The 19,672-nt window shown below is 34.9% G+C and overlaps 1 protein-coding gene across 1 annotated transcript; it reads left to right on the top strand.

The window, feature by feature from the left end:
- The first annotated feature begins 888 nt into the window (after positions 1 to 888).
- Positions 889 to 12,816, top strand: LOC127810260 (WPP domain-interacting tail-anchored protein 1-like). Its single transcript, XM_052349634.1, is given in 7 exon segments — positions 889 to 1,311; positions 1,494 to 1,579; positions 7,804 to 8,388; positions 8,710 to 8,946; positions 8,949 to 9,841; positions 11,069 to 11,251; positions 12,222 to 12,816. Coding segments are annotated over 7 exon segments (2,427 nt in total). The 5' UTR covers positions 889 to 1,063; the 3' UTR covers positions 12,417 to 12,816.
- Positions 12,817 to 19,672: the final 6,856 nt, after the last annotated feature.

Below are 19,672 nucleotides of genomic sequence, written 5' to 3'. Positions count from 1 at the left end.
AGTCCCTTATTAACGATTTGGTCCGGTTTTAAATAATTTAAAATTTTATAAACTAAACCAAACCCGAAACTATTTTTTCTCTAAATATTTTAAGGGTGAAGTTTGTGTTGGTCCGATCAAAATATTTAAATCAAAATAAGTGAATTTGTGTAAAAAAAAATTAAATCAAATTAACTGAATAAATATAAAAATCAAAAAATCTAAATAAATATGAAAAAACAATCGAATTAACCGAAAAAATTAAAAATAAAGTATCACTTGATTAAGAATAAATGTTGTAAAAAGAATATTATTTAATTAAAATTAATTAATTAATTTTTATGGACATATTTTAATATAACAATATTATTTTACTAAAAAAATTGTTATTTTAGTAAAAAAAATATTATTAAAATAAAAATAAGTGTTATTCAAATAAAAGAATATTATTTAATTAAAAATAATTTTTATTCAATTAACTTTTGCGAATAGATTTTAATTCATAAATATTATTAGATTAAAAAGATTTATTATTCAAATAAAAATAAAATATTCAATTAAAATTTATTTTATTAAAAAATAATATTATTTGACTAAAAAAATTCTTAATTGAAAAAAATGACATTTCGATTAGTTTAATTATTTTAATATAAAAATTAAATTAAAGTAAAATAATTAAAATTGTTAAACTTAAAAATTAAATTAAAATAACCCTTATTTTGAATTAAATCAAACCGATAATTTTAATAAATTCAGTTATTTTGCTTAAACTAAAATTTTAATCCCTTTAAATACTTCAAATCAAACTAAATCATATTAATATATATAAATAAAATAAAACAGTTAATTAATTTGATCCGATTCAATTTAGCGATTAAAACTGTATACTGGCGGCCTCTAAAAATAACTAGGTCGGCGATTGTCATCGCCGTCCGGAAAAATGGACCGAAAGCTCAGGTCGATCCACTAAAAGCGAGTCGCAGATATCACTCCTCTTCCATCTCCGAACAAAATCGCCGAACCTCTACGATTCATCTCTCCCTTCTCTCTCTCTCTCTCTCACACACACACACACACATCTACAATGACGACCGACATGGATCCACCGCCGCCCCGGAACCCAAGCACCACCGCCGCCGAAGAGTTTCCGTCGACGGAGCCCGAAACCAAAACCCTAGACGACGAACTGCCCTCCACCTCTGCACCACCCGAAAATCCGATGGCTCCCCCACCGCCTAAAAATTCCGAACCCTCTGAATCCGGAGGCAGTCACGAACATCCTCCCCAGGAGGAAGTCCTCAAAGAAGGCTCCATCATTGATCAATCTCATGTGTGAGTTCAAGTTTGAATTAGTAGTGAACTAGTGCATGAATTCAACTCCGATTAATGTGTTTATGCAGTTTTGGCATGAATTTAGTAAAATGCAATCTAGATTTGGGGTTTACATTCTGGAAGCTGTTGTTGATTTTTGGGCTTTGTTTCATTGAAATGGAATTTATTTGCTTGTTTTCTAGAGACGAAAAGGAGGCGTCTATGTTTGGGCGTGTAGATCTCCGTGATTTCGTCCTGGAGCACCCAACTATTTCTCGCTTTCACGCGGGTACTCTCTTGCTTCATTTATTTCCTTTATGTTTTATCTTTTACTTTGTAATATATATTTGGTGAATGGCACTAAATCGAAGTGGGAACAAAGAGTCATTTATTGGGAAGGCTAAGAAGTATTAATGACTGAATAATTTATCTAGGATTATACTATAGAGGGTGAGAGACTGATGTCTATGTCAGTTATTCAAGTAAGTAAGTGGAGGAATGTTTCATTTGATGAATGCATACAGATGTGCTCTAGAGGAAAATTTTATAGGTCAACAAGAAAACCAGTTGATATTAGCAAAATGAATGTAAGTAGATTAAAAAAAGGGCTATTAGCATGAAAAAACCAAACATTTTTTCCTTTTTGCGATTTTATCCAAATGTTTCAATTTTGGCAATAGATGTCTGAATTGGTCGATTGGTTGCAATTTTAGTCACGACCCAAACTCGATTCGAGAGATGCGTGTACCCACTGACGTGACATGCCACATGGCGTTTTAAAACATTTTGAGTGGGCCCTACGTTAACATACGTGAAAAAAAATAAAAAAAATGTTAAATATATATAAATACACACACAGAGAAGAAGCAGGCAGAGGACAAGGATGGCAATGAAGGAGGTCGTCGGATGGCGATGACGAATCTAGAATCTAGAGGTGGCAATCAATCTGGGCTCCCTCCTGCTCACGACGACAACGATCGATTTGAAAGTTGGACCGACGACTGATCTGAGCTTCCTCTTGCTCACAGCCACCTCACAGAAAGTGACCGACAACACTGCTCTTCCCGGCTGATGACGTCCTTTGCATGTCGCCTCACCCAAGTCATCAGTCGCTTAAGCTGGTCCCATCAATGTCAATAATCGACCATCAAGCTTCTAGATTCTAGATTGACCTCCTTCCAGATTGGTCTCCATCACTGCCTCTAGTTTCTAGATTTGTCGTCGCCTCCAGCCCAGCATCGTTGTCAGTTGCCATTGCCATCTTTGTCCTCCACATAGTTCTGAAAAGCGCAGGGCACAAAGGGTCTTGGAGCCTGAGATTTGAGGCGCACGAGACGAGGCACGCCTTTGCGAAGCGAGGGGCACCTTTTAGAAAAAAAAAAAACTCAAAATCTTGTAAATCATAAAAAACTATCGAATTATCAATAATAACACATGCATATCTTTAATGATTCATTATCTTCAAATTCTAAACTAACAACATCAAAGTTGATTCATTCATCATGCAAATTCTAAACTAGAAACATCATCAAAGTTCAAACCTAAAGTCTCAAACTCAAACAAGTACCAATCATCATGCAAAGTTCTAAACAAATATATAAGCACTACAAGTCCATAAATAAGAAAATATTTTCATTTTGAAAAATGCTATTTTTCTAAATCTGAAAGATTAACTCATTATAAGGAGATATATAAAAAAATGTTTTCATTTTGAAAAACTATCTCCTGGTATTTTGATAACTAATATTCATTGTTGTTAAACTGATTTTTAATGAATTTTTCAAAAAATAGTAGGTATGTATTTTGGGGGTGATAAAATCACTAAATTCCGAGTTTATACTAAAACCAAAATTCTATTTTCTTATTGTTATGGATTTGATTTTTTAGATATTTTTATTGAATCCAAATGGGGGGTACTTTCTTATTTACATTTATGTATTAAAGTAAATGGAAGGTAAAATATAAATAAAAGAAAATGTGGACATTTACTTAAACTAAAGAAATGTAAATATGTTGTAATATATATATGCTGGAACCGAGAAGAGGGGGAGGAATTGGGCTACCCAAGTTTTAATTAAAACCTAAGTTTCATGAGACGCCCCTCTCGCCTCGGCGCCTCACTATGCAAGGCGAGGGCCTCGCTGAAATTGCCTTGCCTTAGCCCAGGCGAGGCGCTGAACTGGGGCCTAGGCACGCCTTTAACAACTATGGTCCTCCACCTACCTTCCTTCTGTGTGTGTGTGTGTGTGTATAACACATATATGTTATTTTCTTTTTTTATTTTTTTTCACGTGTATGAATGTGGACCCACTCAAAATGTTTTAAAATACCATGTGGCATACCACGTCAGTGGGGGCACACGCTTTTCGAATCGGATTTAGATCGTGACTAAAATTGTAACCAATAGACCAAATAGGGCGTCTATTGCTAAAATTGAAACGTTTGGATAAAATTGCAAAAACGCGAAAATGTTTGGTTTTTTCATGCTATTAGCCCTTAAAAAAATGATATCGTGGATATATGGTGCAACTACGGGTGACAATCATGAGCAAAAAATGAGGGAAAATTTGCTAAATTTTTTGGACATATACGTACAACAAAGTCCAATAAGTGGTCTAATTTGTCTTGGCTTAAGGTTTGGTTGATTTAGTATTTTTTGTACCCTTGTTAGTGGCTTAAGAAATTTCTGCATGTGTCAGGCTGCTATCAATATTTAAAAAATTGAAGCAAATCAATTTTGATCCAGGGATGTGAAAATAGTTGTCTGTGGTACAGGGATTAACATAGCATGACACAATTCTGTAACCTTATAAAACGATATAAATACTTCCTGCTCTCGTTTCCCCGTTTGGGGGGGGGGAGAAGCAAAACAATAGAAAAGACAAGAGAATTACAAACACCAAGTCCTTAAGGTGAAAATTTCAACTTTGGTTTTCCTAGATCTTCAGCAAATCCATATAAGAATCTATGTAACTAAAGGTTAAAATAAAACTTTTTCGGAGTCTCGTGCATGCTAATTCAATGATCATACGAAACTTCAATAATCTTCCGCCTTTTTTATTTTATTTTATTTTTTGCTTATGCTGAGACTGTTGCAACTCTTTCACGTATCTATTTTTGTATCCGGTACTTGGAATGCAAACACAGGGTCATTTTGATACAATTCGCTATTTTGTTCATTGCATATATATCTTCTACTTTTTATTAGGTGGTCTCACTATAAGAGCAATCTTTCAATTATGTTCATATGTATATAAAAATTTCCTTTGTTTTCTGAATGTCATATTCATACAATAAGAAACCAGATGGAAAGATCAATGTAAATCCATGGTGAAATTCTACAGGATTTCTGGAAAGTAATGACCTAATTACCGAAATTAAATTCAAATCGAATCAAACCCACTTGGTCTCGCACTCAGTTTCTTGAGCAAGCAATGATCGCCAAGAAGCCTGTAATGAATTGAGCACTTCAAAAAATATTAAATTTATCTTAACTAATTTAGTTTAATTTGATAGAGATTGCTTTAATTTAATTAACATTATTTGTAATAGAGATGGTATTGTGGTTATCTCACAAAAATTCAAAAACTTGTTTGACAAAAGATAAAATGCAAGAGATCTACTAAATTTACTTATCACAGTTAATAACAAAATATGTCATGACCACTTCAAAAAATATTAAAAATCAATTTAACAAAAAATAAAATACAAAAAATGTTTGAGCCAAGACCTCAAGTACAAAAGCATACAATTAACTTATCCAAAATAAAAAAGAGGAAGGGAAAGACACAATATGCTTTTGGACTTGGCTTATGCAGTAGGCCAGGGCATAGGCCTGATAAAGACATCCAAGCCCAACTTGGGCTCGCACACGAATTGCATGTGAGTCTCAATTGACACTTCCCTTGCAACAAATTTTCCATATTTATTCTCAAAAAGAACATTTCACTATCTCCCTCTCTTTATAAATGTTTGAAGTTTCTAAAAGGTACGTTCGAACGTAGAATTTTCAAATTTATATGTTCAATTCATTACGGGCAAACTTCCTCTCAATTTTCTCAAGAAACTGAGTGCGAGGTCAAGGTTGTTTGTTTCAATTTGATTTTAATTGCAGTAAGTAGGTCTTTAATTTCTAGAAATTCTATTGAATTTCACCGTGGGTTTACATTGATCGTTCCATTTAGTTTCTTATTGTATTCATTTGTATGAATACTACATTCAAAAAACAAAAGAAATTTGTATGTACATATGAACATGATTGAAAGATTGCTCTTATAGTGGGATATCACTTGATAAAAAGTAGAAGATATGTATGCAATGAACAAAATAGCGAATTGTTTGAAAAATACCCCTAAGTTTGCATTCCAAGTACTACATATAAAAATAGTTGCGTGAAAGAGTTGCAAGAGTCTCAGCAAAAGAGGAAAAAAAAGAGATGAAAGACTATTGAAGTTCTTTATGATCATTGAATTAGCATGCACGAGACTCCCAAACGGTTTTCTTTTAACTTTTAGTTACATAGATTCTTATATGGATTTGCTAAAGATATGGGGAAACCAAAGTTGAAATTTTCACCTTAAGGACTTAGTGTTTATAATTTCTCTCGCCTTTTCTATTGTTTTGCTTTTTTCCCCCAAACAGGAGAAGCGGGAGCAGGAAGTACTTATATTGCTTTGTAAGGTTACAGAGTTGCGTCATGCTATGTTAATCCCTTTTCACATTGAGCATTTTGGCTTCGTTTGGCACTAGGCACCTTGGAAGTATTTAGATTGTTTGAGTTTGATATTTAATAAGAATTTTATTGTTGTCTTTAAAGGTGACAGAGTTGCATCATGGTACTTTTAACTCCTTTTGCATTGTTTGGTTGGCATATTGGAAGTACTTAGATTGCTTGACTTTGATATTTCATTTGATCATATCCATATTTTTGCATTTGATCTTTGCTCAATGAACGTATAGAAAGTACTCTAGGAAGTGAGAGAATTTAAACTTAATTGTAGGATTCCCAGTTTCATCCTTGGGGAAAGACTCTAGTGAAGGTTTATTTCAAAAAGTAATTTTTTTTCCAAAACCAGCACAAGTATCTAAATGGATAAATAATTTATGGGTTTTATTTGTACTTGCCAACTTAGCAATCCTGCCACCTTGTCATGACCTTTGTTACCATTTTCCAATTTTTGTTTGAAAGATACTCTATATTGTTCAAGAATTAAAGGGAAACAATGAAGTTCTAACATGTTCATTTTTATGTGCAACAAAGCTTTGACATTGGATGAAATAAAGAAGGTTATGCCTTGAAAAAACTTTCCAAACATTATTGAGTTGGCTAACCCTATGAAGCACAAACACGGACACAGACATTGACACCAGATACGGGACATGGAGACACGACATTTCCAAAAAAAAAAGTAGGCATGCCAAGATATGTTAATTAGTAAAATAATTTTTATATTTCTAATTGCATAATAAAGTACTGAAACTATATTCCAAACTCATAAATATGCATTTAAAGTTATAACCCAAGATTCCAAATGAATTAGTCTAATCTAATTAGCAACCAATTCTCAAGTGATTACTCATTTCAAATTGAAAACACCACATCAAACATTTAGGATTCATAGAAAAAAACTCAATATAAGACTAGAGATAGGGGATAGATAAACTAAAAATGGAAATGCATTCCTCATTCCTTTGACCTTTTCGTCTTCAACTTAAGTAACATTATCAATATCATTTGCAAAATCCACACCCTCCATTTGAGGTCATTAAGAGAAAGATCAATCGCTTCAAGCATCCCAGTGTCCTCAAATCAGGCAAAAGAATCTCCATCCATATCTTATATCTTACTCTCTCCGTGCACATATTGTGGAGATTTTCTTGATAGAAGGCAAAGATTTCTATGAATCCAAACTAAATCTTCAGCACTCTATGGAGTCATCTTGTTTCTCTTCATGGAATGCACAAAAGAGCAAGTACACCAATTTCTTTCATAACATGAAGAGGATGATGGCTGCATAAACAAAATCTTTTAAAATTTGCAATTTTCACCCAAGAGCATTGCGATGGGTTCCCAGAGGGGACATGCATGTTCTGGACATGCCCCCTCCCATGTCCATTAAAAAATAAAGTAAAATAAGACACATCACCTGGGTGTATCTGATACGTATTGCCAGCATCTTGCCATATTTGACTTGTCGGCAACACTGGCACTGCAGCCCTAGGGGCATGTCCATGCTTTATTTAGGGTTTGCATTTGAGTGAAACTATTGTTGCATTTGAGCCTTGGACGGCACACTACTACAAGTTGCAGAAATTATTTTGTGGTACACCAACTGAACATCTTTAATCTGATATTGTTACCATTTTAGTTCATGTCTGTCTTCCGTACTTCAGCTTTCCAATTTCTGTTTCCTTTTATTTGGTATCAATTGGTGGAGAGCGTGCTACTCAATGGTTTAAATAAATGGGAAAGAAACTGATAATTTGCCCTTTCCCCCTTTGTTTTTTAACCAGATAATAGTTGTAGCATTAGGATGAATGTGGATGCTGTTCATGAGGCTCCTGCTTCTAGCGAAGACATGAATACTGTTGAGCCAGAGGCAGAGCTAACGAATATTGATTCACTTGAAGTTATCTCATCTCATGGAGATATGGTGCAAGAAGTTGGAACTGCTTTTGAGTTTCTAACTAGAATAGAATTAGATTTAGCATGTTCTTGGGAGAAGTTGATGAATTTGAATATACTTATAATGCATGTGGCAACAAGGGAAAGTGATTTTGAGGTCTTCGTATCAGACAACGAGCATACCTTGGTTGATTGTATTGTGAAGGCAATGGAATTTGATATTTTGTCTGGAATTTTGGACTCAGAGATGAGAGAAGTTCATGACTTCTTATCTAGTGTCCGAATAGATATTGTCAGTGCCGGTGAGATTGTATCTTCATGCAGGCACTTGGGACAACCTTTGAAGGAGATGGAAGATAAACTACATGATTCTGAACAGTCATTGCAACAGGCACTAGACCAGGTTTCAGAAATAAGGGTGCAATCTGCAAAGTTCCAGAAGATCCTGTCAACTTACGGTGGGGAAGAAAATTGTAATCTGCTTATGTTTGAATAAGTTGACTTCATTTTCTTTTCAGTTCAGCATTATTTTAAACTGGACCTATGCTATACTTACAAGACTCATGAGCACTGACTTGTCACAAACTTGCTTGGATAATTTATTGGAATCTGTATCAAATTCATTTGTACTGATCACTATTTTGTCAAAGCCTGATAAGACCTTGGTAGTGAAAATATGTTTTATGTTGCACATATACACTGTTGCTACTACTGTATTTTTTAACTTTTGCTGCTGGTGCCAGAATTAAACATAGTGCCACTATTTTACTTTCTAATTCACATCATGTTGGCAGGGGAAGACAACAATGGTATAGACTTGTCAGGAAACAATGAACTTTTGGACCAGAATGCAAATATCAGAATGCAGACTGCTGAACAACAGCGGCATATTCTGAGGATGCTAGAGAAATCTTTGGCAAGAGAGTTAGATCTTGAGAAGAAGATAGGTGAGTCGAGACAAACTGAGGAAGAGCTGAAATTAAGAATGCATGCTTCAGAACAGGAATTTTTATTCATGGAAGAAGAAGAGGAGTTATTTGGGAAAGGTTGTATGAGGCAGAAAATACTGCTGAAGTCCTGATGGGAATTTCAAAAGAAACACTGGGTCGACTTCTGATTGCCCAGTTAAATCTTAATGGTTCAATTAAACATGCAGAAAACTTGAGATTTGAGCTTCAGGAGTCTGTTATAAAATTGGAAGCAAAAGACAGTGCTTTGAAAAAGATCCGAGATAAATTAACCACTGCTGATTCTGAGGCTGTCCATTTGCGAGAGAAGGTGACTTCACTTGAGAAGAAACTGAAAGAATCGGATACTGAGTTGCTAAATGCAAAGGCCTCTGCTGATGTAAGTCATGCAGTTCATTCCAAAATGCATGAAATGGAGAAGGAAATCGAGGACCTGAAAGAAAAAATTTCTGGAGCAGAAAACACTGCCGAGAGTGCAGAAGCCAAGTGTAAATTGTTAACTGAGACTAATCTGAAGCTAAATGCAGAACTGGACATTTTTAGAGGTAGTGGAAGTGCGTCTGAGAAGGTTGATTCACTTGAGAAGCAGTTGGGGGAATCCAATTTTCAGCTACAGCATGCATTAGCAGCTGCTGAAGCAAGCAAGGAAAAGCAAAGCATGTTATACTCCACAGTTCATGATATGGAAAATGTAATTGAGGGGTTGAAGTTGAGGGTTTCAAAAGCTGAAAATCGGGCTGACAGTGCAGAAGAGAAGTGTATTATATTATCAGAATCCAATTCATATCTCAATGAAGAACGAAGTTTTCTTATGAGTAGATTGAAATGCTTGGAGGCAGCCCTGCACAAAGCTGAGGAAACTAAATTGGAAACTGCAAATGATATTGGCATTCGAACTAAGTTGATTACAAATTTGGTGATGCAACTGGCCCTTGAAAGAGAGCGCCTTCACAAGCAGGTTTTAATATACTGTATACTTCCCTCTGTACATGCATGCTTGTTTATAGGCTGTTCCCAAATCTCCCACCCTGGTCCTGCATCAAATAAAAAATCCTAAGACTTGATGACCAGGCAGAAAAAAATGTTGGCAGTTCACTGGTCCTTCAGAGTGACCTTATCTCTTCTTGAAGATTGGCTTTAGAAGAGTAATTAGTAAAATGTAGGGTGGGTTCTATAAGCATTACACAAAACCAGCCTCAAGTCATGGACAGGATTGTTGTTGGTGGCAAATTTATCCCAGCTCTGTCTATAACTATTTACATAAATTTGCATCATTTAGGGCCCTTGGGAATCCTGTTTTCAGTAATTTCCTACCGGCCTTAATGGCTGCTGAGGTGTTTGGAGGCTTAAATGTTCCATTCATATCTCTGAAGGGCGCACAGTTACACCTTGAACATAAAGATTGTTGTTTCATGTAACGGTTATAAGAAGCTTATTAAACCTTGTCTCCATATTGCAAAAGAAATAAAGAGCAGAGTTATCTAAGTTTGCATCACATACCACAACATAACATATCAGGCCTTAATCTCACTAGATGGGGTTGGCTACTTGAATTTTAGTTTGCCAATTATTTCTAAGATGTCGTATCAGATATGGAAAGAATTTTGAAATTTTGAAGTCAAATAAACTACTGATTATATCCTTGAGTTCTCGACACTTGGATGTACCTTAACAAGGACAAATTCATGGTACTTGGGTCGATTAGGGCAGGTTATTCTGTGCTATCCCTTAACAAGGATGAATTCATAATACTTTGATCTTTTAGGGCAGGTTACTCTGCTGTCTCATGGTAGCTCAGGGTATGGGTTGTCCTTGCCAGGTCGTGGGCAGAGAAAGGGTGCCCTGTTCCAATCTTACCTTTCCTAAGCCAGCTTCTGTGCCTCTCCTCCCAGTTTAATTTGTTTTACATGTAAAGTTGTACATATGCAAATATGAATTGCCAATAAACCACTTGCAACAGGCTTAAAAAGCTAAATAATTAGCAAGTCCAGCCAAATTTGGAAGTTAGGTATATCGTTTCCTGGAGAATTTTACGTCATAATGTACCTTTATTTGTTTATTGCCTTGGTGGAAAGGCTCTGAATTTGTATGCCCGTTCTGAAGATTCAATGGTCCATCTTCCTTGCTAAATCAACTATTTCTAAATATTCTTTCAGCTAAAAATGCTGTTTTGGGTTGCATGCAGATATTGTCATTGACAAAGGAGAATAACATTTTATTACAGCAAGCTGACAAGAATCCTTCCAGAACAAGCTATGATGATGGTAAAGGGAACTACAAGGACTTGTTCCCCAAGGTTGGATCTGGTGCCACAACTTCTGCGGGAGAAATTAAAGAAACAATCAATTTCTCAGCTACCAGTACCAAGGTAGGCACTCCATTATTCAGTCCATTGATTAATATACCTGATGTTGGGTTAGATTATCTTATGCTAATCCACTTGAACTATGTTTAAAGAAATGCTTTTATCTGCAATGCAGCTGAAACCATGTGTACAATTTTCTAGGTATCATAAAACTTCGTAGTTAGCAGGGGCTGCATTTATGACCACCAATTCTGTAGAGCTTGAACTAATGCTCTGGAAGAACAAATGTATTTCTTGTTATGGTCATTGTTTTGTATTCTCTGGAAACTGTCTTAGTGTAGGCATGTGAAATTGGCCCACTCCAGTCAACACATTGAGCCGGTTGGTTTCTCTAAAACTCTAACAGTACAAATTTGAAAGGCTCTAACAGGAGTATGGTGCTAGAAGTTGTGATGTGGGATAGAGTTTTAACAACTTTTTTCCTGTCCATTACTTCCTTTATTTAAACCAAGAGCTGCAGAAGTTGTCCTTTAAAGAAAATTGGGTGAGAGTTTATTGTTAAGTTACCTACCAAAAATGGAGGGAGAGGTTGTGAGGATCGTTGTTGGGAATTTAGGCTTTGGTACCAATTGATGCAGATAGCTCAAAGGTGCTACTACCACATCATTTGTCTGTAAATTTACTTTCCTAACTGATGCATCATATGAATACATGAAGCTGCCTCTGAGCTTTGGAATTTTTCGCTCAAGGAAAAATGCAGTTTGCCTAGTAAATATCAAGTTTCCTCTGAACTTCGATAATTCTCTCTTCAGAAAGAAGGCTAATCTGTTTGGAATATCATAAATTTTTGCTGTTAACACAAAAATGTAAATTTGAAACAATTGTGAGACTGACGTCATCTCCATGTTTCAGTTTCTTTGCCATTTTCTCTCAAGTGGTTTCCTTTCTTAACGTATTCTCTTGGCTGAAAGCATCAATTGGGGATGTTAATTTCTGCAATTTAAATTTAGACTTATTCCCCTCTGATTTTCAGGGGGACATGACATCAAATATTGCGTCCGTTGGTGAGGCAGAGTCGGAGCCTGCAGATCCTACGTCCACCCTTGAGAGTGCAAGGAATATTGATGCGAGGCAGCTTAACTTGAGATACAGTTTTATGGCAGCTGTCGCACTTGTGATTTCAACATTAGCAGCCATTTGGTTTCAAAATCGACAAGGTCAATTTTGATGGTTCTGAATAACATCTTTGTTAATGAAGTCAGTGCTTTTTAATACTTCAGGATCTTCAATTAAGCATCAGCCCACCCGATCAGATTGATTAGGGAGCTTTCTGTTACTCAGGTACATCATTCTGACTTCATCATCCTTTTTTCCTCCTTATGAATATGAGGACTTGGCAGGAGTAGAAACCAGGCCAATGATCTATGTTTTGGTGGGGGAAATGCTTTTCTGGTTGATGTAGAAATTCACAGTCAATCTATATATATATATGTGTGTGTGTAATGGAAAAACTTACATATATAACAGCCTTTGTATTTTTATTTTTTATTGTTTTTGTCCGGCAAGCAAAAAAATCTTTGTATCACAGACCCTAGTTGGATTAAAGCTCGGTGGTGGTGTTTTATCTTTTTGTTCTTGCCGGGGGGGGGGGGGAGAGAACACTGTGTTCATCAGCTAGTTAAAAGGGGTTAAAAAGTTTGTGTTCATTTTTGGCTTTCAATTTTTCCTGTTATGGACCAAGAGGGTGCTAAAGCGTAAGGCTTCTGGTCTTAATAAAGCTCAAGACAGAGACATTTTATATTTTCATGACTTGAATCCCGTCATATTTTATCACAAAAGAAGCAACTTTTATGTTGTAATGCTAGTGAAATAGTGAAATCTATAGAGCTCAAGTTTCTGGTTGTAGTTTCAAAACTTTTTTTTTTTCTTTTTGTTCTGAAAGTAGATAGTTTCACAAAAACGTATTTAGTGAATTAGTCTTGAAAATTAATTTTTAAGAAGTTAATTTAAAACACAAAATTTTAAGAAATAATAAAACAATCATAAGATGAATATGAAGGTATTTTAGTAGTTCTAAAAGTTTCAATTTTTTGAATAGCGACATTAAATGCCGCGGGGGGGGGGGGGGGGGGGGGGAGAGACAAAAACTCTTAGTTAGGCATCTTTTGTTCGTTCAAAAAGTGGGATGTAAAGATACTTTTGTTGGTAGGGATAAGGTTTAAAAATAGGAAAAATTAACTTTGTAGTCAATAATGTTTTTTCTTCTATATTCACTTATATCAAACCATATCCCGCATCACAAGGAGAGTTCTAGGGGTGATTTTATAGAACATATGGTTATAAATATAGATGATTATTTAGTTAAAATTTAGATGATCTATTATACCTGTTGAGATGAAAGTTCTAATAGGATCAAGGACTAGTAATGTTAATCTTGTTACATGAAAGATGCCACGGGGTATATTCATTTCTTTTTTTGGTGGGGGTTTTGTTATTATGATTTGACTAGATTGTTTATTTAAGGTTCTGAATTGTGATGGGCATGCAGTAGCAGCCAATTGAGTAAATGGATTGATGAATCACTTAAAAACTTACATTTATGGTTAGTTGGTTGGGCCATTGATTTGTTCATAAGTGAATCAAATCCCAAGCGAGAGAGTAGAATCTTGTAAATTTACATCACCCACTTTGCCAAAACATATGGTTAAACATAGTAGATGGAGATAGAAAAGTAGAATATAACCTTGGCATTTTCATTAATGGCTCTTGCAGTGCAGAGAGGGCCAATCAAACAAGCCAAGCCAAGCCACTTGTTGCTCTAGAAAACCTTAATTGTTGCAAGCTAGTAGTGGCTTTGTTCCAACATTATACACTCCCCTATTATTATAGGATATTTTAGGCAAAGCGGGGGGACCTTAGGCTTATTGCTTCAATCATTCTCAAATTGACAACATAGGAAGAGGCCTTTATTGGATGACCTCTTTTGTTGGTTTATTTATTTGTTACCCAAAACCCTTGTGCCATGGGAACCAAGGGGAAATTGCCACCAGGTTTTGTGAGTGAGACTTGAGAGTATTCAGTGAAATGGAGATGCAACAAAACAATAATAATAATATTTTAAAAATATTTTTTACATGCAACCCATATAACAGAATATAAAATGAAAAATGATTTTTTTTTTTTTTTTTTGGTGTGTGTGTGTGTGTGTAAAATATGTTATATCAAAACAAATGAAGCCTTAATATTGCGGTCAGTATTTATTGATCACAATCCTGGATAAAGGGAAGAGTCACATTATGTAACTAAAAGCAAGGCAGGCTTAAAATTTGACCAGTCTCCTATCATGGATTATAAATCAAAGTAGAGATTGATTGATAAACACTGTCATGAAAACAACAGAGATTAAAGTTGTGAGTTCGAGTTCAAGTTTATCTGTATGAACCTTATAATTCTCTCTATTTTTCTAAGTTGGATAATTAAAGTTTTCACTACACACACACACACACCCTCTTCACTCACTCCTTTTAAAGCAGCACACTCTCAGGCCAACATGCGGTCATCACTGACTTCAACTTTATTTTGCTAACAATTGTTTTTTATGATTTTTTTATCTTTCATAAGGTCTTTATATCTCGAATCATGTTTAAAAAGTCTCTTTTCCCATTTTTTTAACCTTTTTTTGACCAGATTTTGCCATGGACCCTGACCCTCTTCTCATAAAAACTTCTAGTCCATACATGGGGGTAACCCAAATCACTGAAACAAACTTAAAGACATAATAAAAAGAGAAGATTAGATGAGGATAAAAATGCTTCATACTGTGTGATGACACAACTATGAACATTAAACAGGGGATTTGGACTGGCACTAAACTCCACTCAAATCCTTGGAAAAGGGGGAAAAAAGAATAAAAATCTTACTCGGTAGAACTTGCTCACAGCCCTCTGGAAGTGCTCATTCATGGTATCTTCAATCAAATATTTTGGTAGAATAATGATAAATGAGTCCAAAGTTTCGGCTGAATGGGAAAAAAGTCTCATCGGCTTTGTAATCCGGCTGATTTATCAGTGCCTGTGACTATATCGGTATCTTAGGTTGCCTAGAAACAAAAAGGGGAACAGATAGACTACAAAACAAAAATAGGAAAATAACATTTCTCAAAATAATAGAAAATGAAAATGCATAAATAAAAAAATATATAAGGGGTTTTTTTTGTAAATATAATTGTTAATATAGAATATTATAAAAAATAATTATTCAATTTAAAAATAAATATAAATATTTCAGCTTGAAATGTAACGGCCCAAAAATGTTTTTTGGTGTTTTGAAAATGAAAATATTTCAAAACACTAAAATGACACCTCCAATACGTTTTCGTGCATCATGGTTGGTATCTTCAATAAAAGAGTGTGTTCAATTCACTAGGTCAGATCAACTAAAGTCTATTTTAAACATTCAATCATATGTACAAGACTATTTTATATCTAGTCTCGTATATTTATTTTTAATGTGTTCTCCAATTTTATTATATATAATATTATTTATTATTATTTTTTTACTTTAACATATATCATTTTATGTAATATCGATACAAAATTTTTAGACAAAATACATGACTAAAATAATGTGATGATTTAACAGTTTTTATTCAAAGAAGTGATTGATAATAAATCATATCTGTCTGTACACAACTTGTGTATAAATTTTCTATATCTATTGCATTAACTTAAACTACAAGACAAATTACCAAAATGCAATTAAATTCAAGACCTGAACAAGTTAATTCGATGCCACTCAAATCACTAAAGTTTCTGCTTTGACAAATTCATCAACTCTTCCTCTCTTAAAACCCATAGACTGTACAGTAAGTAAGCATCTAAGCAAATCTCTGAACACCGGACTGGACTTGAATCTAAAACCTCAATATCGATACAAGGCATGTAGGTAGGCTACCACCCTAGGTGGTATAGAACTGTTGCTTTTGCTTATTTGTTTACCTTCTTTTTTTCTTTTCTTGTTTTCCTTTTTGCCTAGCAAGAGTTTCCTTGATTTATCACTACGTAATAGTAAAATTATCATGCCCCTATGAGCATGACTCAACGATAAAGTATGTGAAATTTTACAAGGAATATCAGAAATCAAATCTTTATGGTGACATTGGTCTATGTGTGTATAAGCTGTGATTCTATTTGAATTTATTCGACGGGCGAACCAGACGAGAATGCACTCATTCACAGAATTAATCAGACAAAGCTCGAAATCTGGGTTATCAAAAAAAAAAAAAAAAATAGCATTCTCTGTAATGTAATAGAGAATCGAAGGCATTATAAATTTAAATTGTTTACTAGTGAACGCGTTACCATTATCTTCAATCTTAAGAGAAGATCTCTTCTAAGGCATATACTACCATATGTCATTCTTTTGAAGTAAAGGAAATTAATAGGATTTTGATCCCATTCAGCTCATGGTTGAGATGGAAGATTTTTGCTTCATCAATCCTTGAATTAGATTATGCCAACAATGATAATGAACTTCTATTTGTTTAATTGGCTCTTCCTCATAAGAGTTTTGATTTAGGAAAAATGTTCTACATAAAATTTTGTCATATTTTTTTAAATAAATTTATTTATATTGTTAATGTGATTTTTAAAAAATCAATTAATATTATGAATGCCATGCAAACGTCCCTAAATTGATTAGGATAATGTGAACTTGATTATCATGGTTTTGTTATCAAATGACGCTTGAAAATAAAGTAAAGAACTTTTGCTTTGTTTTGTTTTCCCTTTTTCTTTTTGGGTTGGATTGGGGTTTACTATTGAATGGAAGGGCCAGGCAGGGGATTATTTGAACAGAAAATAGTGAGCTTTTAGAGGAGAGAAACTTATTCAAGCTAAAATGCATGTCTCTTTCTAAGATAAACAAATACAATTTCATTCCTTTCCTCAAGATACTGCCTAAAACCCCCTATTTCAAGTCGATTTTCTCCTATCTCATGACATGAAATTTTGGTCAAAGAAGGTTGGAGTGGAACAGCTTTCAGGCTACAAGGCATGGGCAACTTGATTGCCACAGGGCACGAACAGATGACTGTCTTTGCTAATGTAGAGAGAGAGAGAGACTAGAAACAAGGAATACAAATAAACAGAGAAGCACTAACGAGATAGAGAGAGAGAGAGAGAGAGAGAGGACAAAAGAGACTAGAAACAAGGAATACAAATAAACAGAGAAGCACTAAGGGATTAACAATGTCTCAAAAGGTTGCAGTCCATGTAAGAGTTTGAAAGCAATCCAGACCATTTTGCACTATAAAAAATGAAAGGACAACTGCAGCTTCTTAGCAACAATTTTAGGTTATGTTTGTCACCAGTAGGAACTCTTCCTCCACCTAAATCATTACACATTGTCTTCTTCCTATGCTAAACTGAACTACGTCTTCTTCTTCTTATCTTCTTCTTCTTCCTCTTCTTCTTCTTCCTCTTCTTCTTCTTTCCCCCCCTGTGACTCAATCGATATATCGTCAAGCAAACCAAAAAAACAGTGGGTTCTGTAGCTGCATGATCAATAGACGAAGCCGAATAGTGTGTGTATTATGATCTAAAAGCAATCAAGAATATTGCAAGGACAGCGACAACAAAACAACTGTTTGGGTGACGCACAAAAACAATTGCCATTTGCTTAAAGCAAACCAAACACCTTTACTATCCACGTTCTTAGTGGATCCAGTCCTTTTTACAAGTACGTAAGCACGTTTAGCAATCGTGCAAGTTAGAATTACACTGACCTCCACCACCCATAACCCAAAACTTCACTATTCTCTAAGCATTTCATTCAAGGTGGGATTATATGATCGAAACATAAGACAAAACAGTTAAAGCATTAAACAACTGAAGGACACTGGTTCAAGCCATACAGGGTGGTGCTATATATATGTATGTAACATGACGCTACTATATCAGAAAAGTAAGGTGGTCTAGCCTGTGATGAGCTCGTACTCTCTTAATCATACTTTTTTGATCCCATGCCCTCATTCAACAAAGAAAGAAACCACAAGTAGTATACTGTCGTTTGGATTGAAGAGGCCATTAAGTGTAGCAAATGAACTTGTAACTTCTACTTGTCCAATAGACGGAGAGCAACCATACATAACTTCTACTTGTCATTTGGATTGCACACAAGGCATGTGCTCTTACTTGGAAAGGGGAAATGGAACACTCTGTCTCTTTCTTTCTTCTCATTTTATTTCATTTGGGTGGACAGTGGATAAACATATGGAGTGACATATGATGAATGTGTGGAGACCCGGCCAGAGGAGGAGGGGCAAAATCCTGAGCAGAAGAAATTGAGAGGTCGGATTAAAATCATTGTGCAGTGGTGGTGGCTAACCCTAGCCCCTTCCCTACTTATTGGATCACTAGGAGGAAGTAGAGATGTTGGGGTTGGCTTAGTGGGGTGCACAATTGGTCACCTTCGGCATGATTGACTGTACCACAAAAAATTGAGAGCCCCATGATGAGCAGCAGCATGAATTGAAAAAATAAAGGGAAAAAAAAAGAAAAAAGAAAAAAGAAGAAAGGCAAAAAAAGAAGCCAGGTCATGCATGAAGATAGACTACTGGATGGTGTTGACACGAAGTCTGGTTCTTAAATGCATGATTTAGGTAGTAGTGATTTAGGTTGCACGTAAATGGGGAAATGATATATTTTTTTAAAAAAGTAAAAAAAGAAAACGCAAAGTAAAGTGTAAGTAAAAAAAATATAGGATTTTTTTTGAAAATATAATTTTTTATAGAACATTATAAAAAAATAATTTAAACATAATACAAACAAACATAAACAATGAGCAATCAAGGGCAACACAAGGACCAAGCAAGAAGCAATTGGCGGCAACAACAAGAAGGAACAACGACGAGAACATCGGATATTTTCTTGATCCCTTCAGTTACTGAGGCTCGACTCTACGACAACATGAACATCGAACAAGGAGAAATAGTTAGAGATCAACAAGCGTGAGAGTGAAAACGACGACGAAAAGTTTGAGGTGAGGTGATCTTTGGATTCAAAAATTAAGGCTAAAGGCAACATGAGTGAAGACCGAAGAGAAGAAGAGTAGAAGAATATAATATATATATATATATATATATTTGCTGGGTAGAGATGGAATTGCTTCTGTCTCTAACCATATTTGGCCACCGAAAACACATTTTCAATGGGAAATGTGTTTTTGAAAGTTTTCTGTAATTGTAAAATGCTCCCAAAACGTTTCGTAAATTACAGTTTCAAGCCATTTCTAACGTTTTCAAAATGAAAAAACATCTCAAAAACAGTGAAACGACATCTCCAAGGTATTTCCATGTATCAGAGATAATGATTAATATCTTATGACAACTATGAAATTGTGAGTTTGAATATCTAAACTCATGCATTATAATTACATTTTATATTATAAAACTACTAAGTGTTGTGCATTTGACCATTTATTGAT

This window comes from Diospyros lotus, chromosome 9 (assembly GCF_014633365.1).
Source record: "Diospyros lotus cultivar Yz01 chromosome 9, ASM1463336v1, whole genome shotgun sequence".
NCBI classification, from domain to species: Eukaryota; Viridiplantae; Streptophyta; class Magnoliopsida; order Ericales; family Ebenaceae; genus Diospyros; species Diospyros lotus.
This window is presented reverse-complemented; position numbering and strand designations above follow the sequence as displayed.